The sequence below is a fragment of the Apteryx rowi genome, unplaced genomic scaffold (assembly GCF_003343035.1).
Source record: "Apteryx rowi isolate R43461 unplaced genomic scaffold, aptRow1 scaffold_171, whole genome shotgun sequence".
In the NCBI taxonomy this organism is placed as follows: domain Eukaryota; kingdom Metazoa; phylum Chordata; class Aves; order Apterygiformes; family Apterygidae; genus Apteryx; species Apteryx rowi.
In genome coordinates this window covers 1623840-1636356 of record NW_020447986.1, presented here as the reverse complement: position 1 = coordinate 1636356, position 12517 = coordinate 1623840, and the positions used below count along the sequence as shown (strand labels likewise).

Below are 12517 nucleotides of genomic sequence, written 5' to 3'. Positions count from 1 at the left end.
CTTGCTAGGAGATGTAGGGAGAAGTAGAAGGTAAAGATAGGAAGAGGTAGAAGGCAGAAAGAAAAAAGTTCTGTAGGGTTCCAAGACATCTCCAGATGACATTGGGGTATCTCTTTTACCTGCTAATCCTATTTTTGGCTTTCAGTCTGATGGTGTAAATGTATGTTCTGTGATGAGAACTTATGATGTGTCTTAGTTATACACAAAGAAAAAACATACCTATAGAGAATTCCCACCACAGGCCCCCTTTGAGCTGTGTGGAGTAGAATCATAATCAAAACCAGCATGATATTCTCTCCCAAATACCCGGCCGTGACTTTTGAACTAAAGGAGAATTATTGAGTAGCCATCAGGAGTTCAGAAGTTACAGTTTTTATGGGAAGGCTGTGGGAGAAGGAGGTGATAAACACCAGGTTTCACTCCAGCCAATACAGAGCAGTGGAGCACAGCTGGTACTCACAAGGCACTGTGGCATTACACTTGGGTGGGAACTGAAGCATCACTGAAGCAGAGGTTCGAGAGGGATGAAAGTACACAGGGTGTTTGTGGAAGTTATTTTAAGTCTGGTGTATTTCTGTTTCTGCTAAAAATAAAATAGAAAATTAGACAGTAGGAAAGGAAGATYCATTTTTTAAATGTGCGTGTGCACACAATACACTAAACTACTCCTCTTGTGTGTGTGTTCTCCAGGATGGGAATACTGCTCTTCATGAAGTTTGTTGGCATGGATTCAGTCAGTCTGCCAAACTGCTCGTTAAAGCAGGAGCTAATGTTCTCGCCAAGAACAAGGTGAGGCGCATATAGAAGGAGCTTTCAGTGCTGACGTAACACAGCTGATTCTCATCCCTGGAGATTTCTGGTCATGACATTTCTCAACAGGTGGAGGAGCAGCTCATAGTGAGATTTCTTATTCTTTTTGCATTAATYATGCCTAGATGATTCTTCCACAGGTACTAGGAAATTCATATTTTGACAGCTGCCACAGGAGGAACTCAATAGCACTTTAAATGATACATTAGTTATGGCTGAGGAACACTGGAATTCCTATGGAAATATCCACAGTACTCTAATTTATACAGAGTGGATTCATTGTGATTGGTGTAATATAAAATGAACATGAATTGTACTAATAAGAGAATGGCATTCAAAATCCATTTTTTGAGGAATTAGCCAATGAATGTAAGTTACAGAGGAAAAAAATAGCRATTCTTTTGTTAGAAAGTTCTTCTTAGTATGCTGGTGTAGGCACTTATTGAAACTTATAAAGAACCTGAAGTATCTTTCTTTTGGTATTTATAAAATCTTGAGAGCAGTTCTGAGGAAAGGATAAAACAATAAGGAGTTTTACATTCCATGCTTAACTGTCGCATTTGTGGGAGACTTGTCTTCAATTCACTAATCCAGAAGTTAATGAAATAATCTAAGAAATAGCAATAGCAGCATATGGGATGAGCTGAATTGGGGTTTGGCGTGCTCTGCCGATGGGTCAGTCAAACTACATAGCTGGCACTGTGTCCTTCCTTAGAGGCGAGAGGAGTTTGGAATGGCTGTAAGGGATCTCTGAGCATTTTTTTAACAGAAGAATGACAAGATATTTTGGTAACATATCTCTAAAACTACAAATGAAAGGAGCTAAGGAAGCAAGGGGAGAAAGGAGACAAGCAGCCAAAAGGGAGTCCCAAGATTTTGAATAAAAACACACATTGCCTAGGCATAGGGTGTGTTTCTGTACGTGCACATGTATATGTGTATGTTTGTACAGTTGTCGTCACTTTGCAGCCAGTAATTACATTGTCTTTGGTATTATTTTATGTGTATTCCTTCTTTTATGTTGCTCCTACTTCCAGTTTTTATTTTCTGTATTTATTTTTGCTGTAATGTTCATCTAGATTTGTATTAAAGAGACTTTAGACAGCTTCCCGTGCTTACGCATTACACATAACAGACACTAGTGCTTGACTGTACAGCTTTTTGAACAATTGTGCCCCTATCTGTAGACATGTTTGTGTCTATGCGTATACTTAGGAACACAGGTGTGTGCTTAAGATGCAAGTCCTGGAGGCTTGGATGCCTCAGGGTATTAGAAGATTTAGTTTACAATGCAGCATAGGTCAAATGTTTTGAGACAACCTCTTTTAAAAAGGATGTGCACAGAATAGCCTGGCAGTGCTGATGGCTGAAATATGACTGACTGGCATTAACACTGTGTGAGCAGCTCCTGTGCTGGTCTTTTGTGTTTTGCCCATGTGATCCTCTCCCTTTGTATTTCAGTGTTTGGGATTTTTTTTAATGGACAAGACTTTTTCTCCGGGGTTATTGAAAAATGAAGGGAGTGAACATACTTGCACGCAGGCACACTTTCAGCCCTTCTGCTTTCAAGAAAAACGATGAGCTTAATTCTGTTTAATCCTCAAACGGTTTCTCTGAAAAGCTCTCAACTTCTTACATTACTGACAGCAAGGCACAATTGTTCCACCAGCTTTTCTGGCAGCCAGGACAAAGTGTCGTGTGCAGGAGCACCCCACAGGCTCTTGGCTTACGCCTGGAGATCTTGGAGGTTCGGACTGAGTGACTCTCACTGCCCAGTTCATGGGACAGAAGAGGCTTCTAGAGCTGCCAAACTCTGCTAAGCAGCAGAAAGCTGGAGAGGTTTGACTCTGTAGCCTGCTATTTTATGTAATTCCTAGTTACTTCTTCTAGGACTACTTGGGGAAAACTTGTATATATGCACCTCTTACAGCACAGCATCTTGAGCACAGTGTGTAAAAAAGTAATGCCGTTGAAGAGAATTTCTATTTTAAATCTCTGAGCAGAGGCTGGACAGGATACCCCATATTTTAAAGGCAAGCCAGGCAGGAAAAGGGATATGTGGAATAACCTCCTAGAATCCAAAGAGTCCATAGCTGTATGTGTCCTRTCTAGCAATCACACTGGAAATCCAGTTTATTTTCAGACAAGTTGGTGTAATAAAAATTCTTCCAGTGTGACAGGATCATCCCATGGAGTGAGTTCTTTTTAGATCCTTGACCAGTGTGTACATTTTGGTGAAGACTGGTACGCCTTGGATCCCCTACCCCTCTTGTAGAAGTCAATGCAAGGTTTGTCATGCCATGGGAGAGGGGCCAGGCCGGCTCTGCGAGCTCAGTGACTCCCGTGAGCAGCTCTTCACGCACTGCATGCTGGGCAGGACCTCTGTGCCTTCCCACCAATGCTGGCACTTCAAATGGCTATTAATAAAGCATCACAGAGGCTTTTCAGGGATTGCTCAGAAAGAAAAGAATTGTTGTGTCTGCCACAATTTAGAAACTATGTTCAGACCTGAAATTCTCTGTAATGTGGAATCAAAGACTGAAGACCACATCTAAGAGTTGTCCCTTTTAATTCAAATCCTGCGACTTTGATCAGTGTCTTGAAAATTAGAGGGACAAATTAAAGACGATGATCAAGGTGAAGCAAGCAGTCAGTCTAGAGCAAGCAGTCAGTCTAGTAAGTCTGTGAAACCTTTTCACCCGAGCTGATTTCATTTCAGGTTCTCAGGGACCAAAACTCAAACATTTTCAGGCCAAGAAAAGCCCAGTACTGTCAGAAAAGTTGTCAGACCAATAAAACTCCTCACTGTATTAGAAAAACAATACACAGGCAAACTCTCTTTTTAGATTTCTCCCAGTAAAAACTGCATGTTTGCTTCTTTCTGGAAACTTAACATGTGATTCTCCAGGAGCTTGGGAGTTTCCGTTTTCCTTCTATTTTCCTTTTCTTCTCTTGCCTGAAGACTTTCATGCTTTGTGAGCATCCAAGCTCTCCTCTATGGCCTAAAATCTGCACCCTGTCCTGTGTGATCACATACAGACACCCAGCCAGACTTGGATCTGGGTTATGATGGAGCTGCATTATGATCATAAGCAAACAGAAATCGGTCTGAAGCATGTCTGTCTTACACCCTGCAGCAATCATGGCAGGCTTTGCTCAGGATCAAAGCTGCAATGCCATGACAGCGTGTTTCTTTGTGGGAGGGGAAAAACCCTAAGCACAAGAATTAGATTTCTGTGGTAGAAGCTTCCATGTGAGTATGCTCTTGTCCTTCAGCACGCAAAAATACACACGCACTCTAAGGTGAAGGAGCAGACCATCTAGTGAGGAATGGGAAACGCAGCTCCCCTTTGCTTTGCTAGGCGGTGGGATGGGGTAGCCAGTGGGGCTTGCCCCAGGGTGAAGCTGCTTTCCCAGGCTTGGCAGGGCACGGGGTGGGTGCTCCTGGGGAGACGGCTGCTCTGAGTGTGAACGCTGTAGGTTCCTCCTTCGCCTCCCTCCCACCTTTCTTTTCCACTTCCATGTGCTAATTTTTAGATGTTTGCAGCAGATTAGGCGCAGACAGACAAGTAGGGAAGGAAAATGTTACATAAATAATAGGATTGAAAGCCAAACTGTCCTGAGGAGTATCAAGACATGGGAAGTTTTATTTCTTTAAATTAAGTTCTTGATAATGCTGTTTGTTTTTAATGGCTCAGAAAGTTTCTAGATTCTTTGCTTCCTGTAAACAGACTTGAGCAATGCAGATTTCCTTAAACTGTCCAATTCCCACCTTTACGATATCCCAGGTAAATGATTTCATGCTGAAGAGGGTATTTCAGTCTCCAGGTTCATTCAGTTCATAGCTTTGTTGAAATAACAGCAACAGTTTCCCACTGCTGAGTGGGAGACGCTTCTCTCCTTGTGGGGAGAAACGTGCGATTTTATTTTTTAATGCTTTTTTAATCACAAAATCACAGAATCGCTGAGGTTGGAAGGGACCTCTGGAGATCATCTAGTCCAATCCCCCTGCTCAAGCAGGGTCACCTAGAGCACATTGCACAGGATTGCGTCCAGGCGTGTTTTGAATATCTCCAGAGATAATGATATAATGTTATATGATATGATATAATGATATATGTCCAGTTTCTAAAGATGGCTTTTATATTTTCCTGTATTTCTCTAAGGCAGGTAACACGCCTCTTCACCTGGCTTGCCAGAATAGCCATTCCCAGAGTACTCGCGTTTTGTTACTTGGAGGATCTCGGGCAGACCTCAAAAATAATGTGAGTTTTAACAAGGACATGTGTTAACTTTTGTGTGCCTTTGTATTAACTATATTATTCTAACACGGGGAAATGCTCAGAAGTGTTTAAACTGTGATTTTTCTTATAAACACTGTAGAAAAAACACTAATAAACTGAGTATATGTAGTGTGCGTGAATGCTTGTGATAGGATGGAGCAAAGTGTTGCTTGCACCGGTCCCTTGAGGGGGTGGAAGCAGAGGGGTTTTGCTGTCAGACCAGCGCTGCTGGGCCGTGTGCTGCTTTGGACCGAGGGACACCAGTCAAGTTCTGCAAAGGGGCCTCCATTCTCAAAAAGATGGCAAGTCTTAAAGGTGTTTTGTGCCAGATCAGTGAAAGCCCCCGACACCTGCTCTCCCTGCGACAGATTATATCCTGTGTGTCGGTCTGTACAGTGGGGTAGATGCAGAGTGACTTCAATTCCAGACAGCTTTCCTCCTCTGTAATGCATCTGGCATGATAAAAGATGAAAATCTACAAAAGGAAGCCAGATATTTTTGTCCCTCCTTGATACCAAGGTTGGCAGAAGCACATGGTAATAACATAAATACATCGGGCTCTGCTCCCGGCCTGTGCTGAGGGACCCAGGCTGAGCAGGGCCTGCCCCGCAGTCACTCTGCTCTGGGCCACTCCTGTCACCTGTGCAGTATGTGCGACACTGAGTGGAGGTGGTAAATCACATTGGTTTGGGGCTCAGGAGAACAGATATGATGTAAAAATGTAAAGCAGCTTTTGTAGTGCCAGGCTACCTAAGAGTGACATAATACTTTACTTAAGAAACCAGTATTTCCCATCAGTGGTTATAAAATTCATATCCCCCCACGCCACCTCCCAGCTATTGCTAAAACTGCCCAGTCGTGACAGTGGCTTTTGTACCGAAGAGAAGACAGCATTGCTGCTCATAGGAGGAGTGTGTCATTTACTACTCTTTTGTTTTAATAGGATTATTTCATCTGGACCACCATGACAAGTGCAAGCTTTCTTACTGCAATTACATGCTTAGAGCTTTGTTTCTGTTTGCAGGCAGGAGATACCTGTCTGCATGTGGCTGCTCGTTATAATCACTTGCCCATCGTTAGGGTGCTGCTCAGTGCTTTCTGTTCAGTCCATGAAAAGAACCAGGTCAGTGCATGAACCTCATTGCGACTGTGCACCCTTTGCATACAGCTAGTCATTGGAAAGAGGGATTCCTACCCAAGTAATCCCACTTTAATATGTCTTTCACTGCAATATTGACTGCCTGAGCTTCTAAGAGTAGCCTTGAAGTAACGGCCTACCAGTGGTTTATTATTTTGCCATCATATTTGCATCATTTCTTTAAAACATTTCCTATTTATGAGATTCTTTACAAACACATGATTGTATAGAAGGGGATTACGGGCTAGGGGTAGGGCACAAGCCTAGGGTTAGGGGTTGGGATTCCTCAGTCCTTGCTCTGCTAGTCCTGTGCAGCATGGGACTGCGCGAGAGATTTGGCCTTTTTATGCCTCTGTTTTCTCCTGTATAACTAATAATAATACTGCCATTACAGAGATACTGTGAAGCAGAACTCACCACTATTCAGATGCTACAAAACCGCAAATTTCTTTGGAAAAATTTTTTTTTGTTATTGTGCGTTATGAAATAGTGGGAATTAAAAATGTAGCAAAGTGAAGAAAAAGACTGCTTTAAATTCAAAGTAATGATCAGTATAACCTAGGATTAATCATCCATATTTTTTTTATATGGGAAGTAATTTAATGTTGTCCCTGTGGCATAGCCTAATTGGGTGGTAGAAGGGAATGGATTTAGTGCATTAAAAATGCATTAAAGYTGCTAAATAAATAACGTATGTGGTATTTTACCACATCATCTCATGTTCCAGGGAAACTTTTCATGTGTAGTCCAGGATCATAAAGATACTTTCTGATTTATATATTTCTTAGATAGGAGGTATTATAGCAAATTAAATGAGTTTTGGCATGTTAAATTTGCGATGTAATTTTATTTGGATATGAGATTTTTAATTTGTAAAATGAGCTACTGAATGTTAAGATTATCTGGAATGAACTGGTATAGAGAAACACCACTTTCCTTCATTCCCCCTCCCCTCCCCATTGCTGAAGCTGTTTGATAATACTTTACCATATTTGCACATGTAATAGTTTTATTTGTGAACATGCCTCACCCAAGTTAGTAACAAGCAATAGATTTCCAGTAATCTAAAGCAGATGTGCCCTTATCATGTTCTGAAGACAAAATGCAGGGCAAGGGGGACAGGAGGGCATTATATGTGCAAATGCAGTCTCTCTTAAACAGCCGCTGGCTCTGTTACCGGTGCGTGAATCTGATCACAGCAGTCTTCACCTCAGTACACAGGAACAAGTGCAGGGCTGTGTTTCAGGGCTGCACTCATACAGCGTCTTGGCTTTATTCCAAAAGCTGCTTTTCTTGAGGGATCACATCAAGAGAAAACCTCCTATCTTGCTGCTAATTATCTGATTATTTTTGAGAAATGTGATACATGACCACCTGCTCACCAACTGATCAAACCTGCAAAAAAGAAAAGGTTGCAGTGGGAAAACCAGTTCTACCCTCAGATGTCGTATCCATTTGCTGGAGGTGGTACGGGGCCGTCTCTGAGCTGTGTCATGTGTCACTTGTAGTGCAAACAGATCACCAGAGTCCCGGCTATGTTCCTCCAAACAAGGCTCCGGGAGCTCTTTGCACCTCCTGCCCACTTCCTCCCCAGTCTGCTTTTTTCTTGACCAAATCTTAGTTAAGCTTAGTTGTTACATCAGTATCTGTAGGTCCTTTGAAGTAGGAGCAGCCTTTAGGAGGCTCAGATTTCTTCATGGTGAGACCCAAAGATGTGTGTTACATGGTTGTGTTTTGCTTTGTAATTTTCAGGCAGGAGATACTGCGCTCCATGTAGCTGCTGCTCTGAATCACAAAAAGGTGGTTAAGCTCTTGCTGGAGGCAGGGGCTGATACATCAGTTGTCAACAACGTAAGTAGAACATGGAGTTTCTTTGATATTTTGTATTAACGCAGACTCTCTTCAAGCAAGTTTTTCTAGCGTTGGTAGAAAATATTTGGGTATGAGGGCTAAATTAAATCTGGGTGAATTAAAACAGTTAGTCATTTTGCTCTTGTGCACAGAGCACTTGCTAACCTTATGGGGAGAAATCCTACGTTTCCAGTAATTCGTGTTTTGAAGGAAATTATGTTCTCTTTTTCCTCTTAGGCAGGTCAGACCCCTCTAGAGGTTGCCAGGCAGCACAATAACCCTGAGGTTGCGCTTCTCCTCACTAAAGCATCACAGGTACGTTACAGATGTCTTTTCTTGGCAATAAACTCTGAGTGGCCCTGACACACACGTGTGCATGGAGCTGAGGCCAGACTCTAGTCCGCAAGGATATGCATGGTCACTGTGGTCCTGAGAGCCTGCACTGAGCTGCACTGAGGAGCTACCTGCYCCCAGTCCTTAAGCTTCTGTCGTTGAAGGCACCTACGTTTTTGCAGCGCATCATGTGTTGTCCTCAGGTCTAGCTGAGGTGGAGCCCTTGGAGCCCAGTGAGTTGCACAGGTTAGGCCTCTGCGGTCTGCGGTAGTCAACATTTTTGGAGTGCTGGCAGAGGTCACACCTGGCCCGAGTGGCAGAGGATGGTGCAGTGGAAACACTTGTTACATGTGGTAGCCTGGTGGTTCGTGGTCAGGGTTCGTGAGAGTTCCCTGTTTGTGTCCCTGTCTGACTGACACCTTTCTTCTCAGCTCACTGGCTTTTGTGGTACTTCCATGTATTTTACAAAGAGTTTGTGTGCCCACTTTGGAGGCAAGGATCTCATGGGGAGCAGAGTACTTAATTAAGCATTACAATCTTCTGTACAGCGGATTGCTGACAGCAAAATGTCCCTGATGATTTAGCTTGGTGGTGGTGTGTTTTCACRGCCATAAATGCCTATGTTACTTGGCCCATCAGACTACACCTGGGAGTGCATTCTCCTTTAGGTATTGCCTTTTAGTAGATGTGTAAACCAGTCTGCTTTATTACTTAGCTTCTGTGGCAGGAAAGAGCACAGCATCACTGAGTAACAGTGTTGTCTGTCTTCAGGTCTCACGCTTTAATCGTGGAAGAAGCCTGAGAAAGAAGAGGGAGAGACTGAAGGAGGAAAGACGGGCTCAGTCTGTACCTCGAGATGAAGTGGTACAGAGCAAGGTACAGTCCAGCATCACCAGCTATATATGTTGTGAGGAGGGAGTGTGGATAAAACCCATCAGGGCTAAAAATATTTGGATGTGTCCATTTTGTGTGACTGCAGCAGCTGTCTGCGTGGCCCATCCAAGAGAAGTCCTGGGGGCCAGGGAAGTGTATCGTGCTTTGCTGGTAAAGCCTCTCTGTTGCCCGTTCATGCATGCAGACTAGCTTAACATTGAAAATTTGAAGAAAAGCCACCTTTTCCCCATCTCTGCAACTGCTGTGAACTCCCTGTCTTTCCTTCAAATAGGGCAGTGTCTCAGCTGCTGACGACACTCAGAGCAGCGACCAGCCACCCCAGAGGAAAAGCGAGCTGAAAGATGAACCCCGGTCAGCTTCACCAGATCACAAAGGGAAGAAGGGCAAAAAGAAAAAGCCAAAAGAGAAGGTATCAGTAGATTTAAAACGGCCGAGAGAGAAGGGCTAACTGTTGACTAATAGCATGGGTGTCCCTTCTGCTTGCCAGTGAGCAGGATGTCATCTCTGTCATGCTCTCTAGCCTGCTGTGGAGTAGGAGTAGTCTTCAGACAGGACCAATTTCTGGTGGGGAAATTCTTTTGCTGGGGGTCATGCAAACTGGATTTGGGCAGAAATCTGGTTATTGTGTTGATAAATCACAGAATGGTTGAGGTTGGAAGGGACCTCTGGAGATCATCTAGTCCAACCCCCCTGCTCAAGCAGGGTCACCTAGAGCACGTTGCACAGGATTGCGTCCAGGCAGCTTTTGATATCTCCAGAGAAGGAGACTCCACCACCTCTCTGGGCAACCTGTTCCAGTGCTCTGTCACCCTCACAGTGAAGAAGTTTTTCCTCATGTTCAGATGGAACTTCCTGTGTTTCAGTTTGTGCCCATTGCCTCGCGTCCTGTCACTGGGCACCACTGAAAAGAGTCTGGCTCCATCCTCTTGACACCCTCCCTTCAGATACTTGTACACATTGATAAGATCTCCTCTCAGCCTTCTCTTCTCCAGGCTGAACAGGCCCAGCTCTCTCAGTCTTTCCTCATAAGAGAGATGCTCCAGTCCCCTCATCATCTTTGTAGCCCTTCGCTGGACTTGCTCCAGTACTGCCGCATCCCTCTTGTACTGGGGAGCCCAGAACTGGACGCAGTACTGCAGATGKGGCCTCACCAGGGCTGAGTAGAGGGGGAGGATCACCTCCCTCGACCTGCTGGCAACACTCTTCCTGATGCACCCCAGGACACCACTGGCCTTCTTGGCCACAAGGGCACATTGCTGCCTCATGCTTAACTTGGTGTCCACCAGCACTCCCAGGTCCTTCTCTGCAGAGCTGCTTTCCAGCAGGTCAACCCCCAACCTGTACTGGTGCCTGGGGTTATTCCTCCCCAGGTGCAGGACCCTGCACTTGCCTTTGTTGAACTTCATGAGGTTCCTCTCCGCCCASCTCTCCAGCCTGTCCAGGTCTCTCTGAATGGCAGCACAGCCCTCTGGKGTATYRGCCACTCCTCCCAGTTTTGTATCGTCAGCAAACTTGCTGAGGGTGCRCTCTGTSCCTTCATCCAGGTCATTGATGAAGAAGTTGAACAATGGCAGGTTGTGGCCAGTCACAGCAGCTGGATTTATGTTTTAGTCAGGTTTTTGCGGTAATTACCACAATGGATCTGTCTAGTTCCCACCAGGAATAGTTTACTAGAGGGCCCGTAAATAGGGAAAATGTTGTACATATTTTATGCAGGTTTCAGCACTCTCAGACCCCATTTCCCCAGCTGATCAGCAGACTCTCCCTCGGCCCCAGCAAAACTTGCCTAAACGCAGAAGTAAACATCGCTGCTCCTCTCCGCCGCCTCCCCACGAGGTCCGAGCCTACCAGTTGTACACGCTCTATCGGGGAAAAGATGGGAAAGTAATGCAGGTGAGCAAGCTGCTGCCGTCGGGGAGGGAGACGCACTGAGGAGCACGTGGAGTTGGGGCACAGTGAGCTCATCAGACAGAAAATGCACTTGATATTGATTGATTAACTGCACTTTCAAGGGTATGTAATTACAACTGTGGATTTATGTTCTTTGCCTGGGCTTCAGCTCTGTTTTGGCATGAAGTCTGGTAAACAATAAGCTGGTTTTATTAGTGCTAAGGAATGCATACTTAACTAGTTTTGATCTATTATTTCCTTTTCGTAGATAAGATGTGAACAGTGTTTGGAAATGACACTGGTGCTTTTATGATACACTTTGGAATATTAAGTTTTCTAATCAGAAATGTAAGAGCTTTTCCAATGGAAAAAAATAAAAGCACTGTGTGAGCATTGAACCTTATTACCTAAACCAAGAACTTGAGTATGTTCAGTACATTTTGTTTCAGTTCTTTCTGTTTATTGCAGTTTATTGTCTTTTGGGATTCTAAGATTACTAGAGGCAGGAGCTTTACAGATATTGGCTCACAAATAAACCAGGAGTACCAGCTCATGTGCATTCATTCCAGTTCAGAGATTAATATTTTACTCCACCCAGTTTATTTTATTCTGCAAATATTTACCAGGACACATTTATAAAACAGCATGAAAATAGTCAACAAATTACCGTGTAGACACTGTAAACTTCTGTACTGCTGCTTTTCTTAAGCAGCACCCTGTGCCTCTGGGAGAACAGTCCTTTAGCTTCACTAGCTTCTCACATCCATCCACCAGCTATCCTTGTTCCTTTGCTGTACTTTGGAATTCAAAAGATTATAAAGATCACTAAAGTCAGACCTCAAAGACTTTATTGGCCATGTTTTCCAAGATCTCACTGTATAAACAGTGGGAAGTTTCCAGACACAGGCATTATGGGATTTTCCTGAGAGGGGGCAGATGAGCCAAAGCCATAATTATCATCAGTCATTTTGTGGTAGTACTTGGGACGGATGGAGGACCTTTCAGACATTAAAACGAGTACATTCCTGTCCCTAGGAACTGACAGTAGGAGAATGCCAAGTAGGAAAGATTTAGGGAGCAGGAAGAAAGGTTTAGAGAGCAGATAGGATTTGTATACAAAACTAATCTATTCACAAAGATTAGCTTAATACAGGCAGACTCCTTTTTTAGCAATTCCTGAAATACATGACACTCCTCTCTCCCCTTCTTTTTGGCTCATCTGTCTGATGCCCTCAGGCCCTGAACAGCAAACAGAATTTCTTAAGTACATTTATTTCTGATGCTTTCTCTAGCGCTCTGCAAACCACCCACCTTCCCC

At 43.9% G+C, this 12517-nt stretch overlaps 1 protein-coding gene across 5 annotated transcripts in view; it reads left to right on the top strand.

Moving 5' to 3' along the window:
• The window catches only part of ANKRD6 (ankyrin repeat domain 6), a 60097-nt gene that overhangs the window by 40115 nt on the left and 7465 nt on the right, over positions 1–12517 (top strand). For 3 of the 5 annotated variants that reach the window (XM_026060819.1, XM_026060815.1, XM_026060820.1), the window contains 8 exons: positions 691–789; positions 4977–5075; positions 6118–6216; positions 7984–8082; positions 8320–8397; positions 9187–9291; positions 9581–9718; positions 11026–11202. In XM_026060819.1, the coding sequence (XP_025916604.1) occupies positions 691–789; positions 4977–5075; positions 6118–6216; positions 7984–8082; positions 8320–8397; positions 9187–9291; positions 9581–9718; positions 11026–11202 (894 nt within the window). The remainder of the gene's footprint in view (positions 1–690; positions 790–4976; positions 5076–6117; positions 6217–7983; positions 8083–8319; positions 8398–9186; positions 9292–9580; positions 9719–11025; positions 11203–12517) is intronic. The other 2 variants (XM_026060816.1, XM_026060817.1) reach the window with 2 other exon arrangements.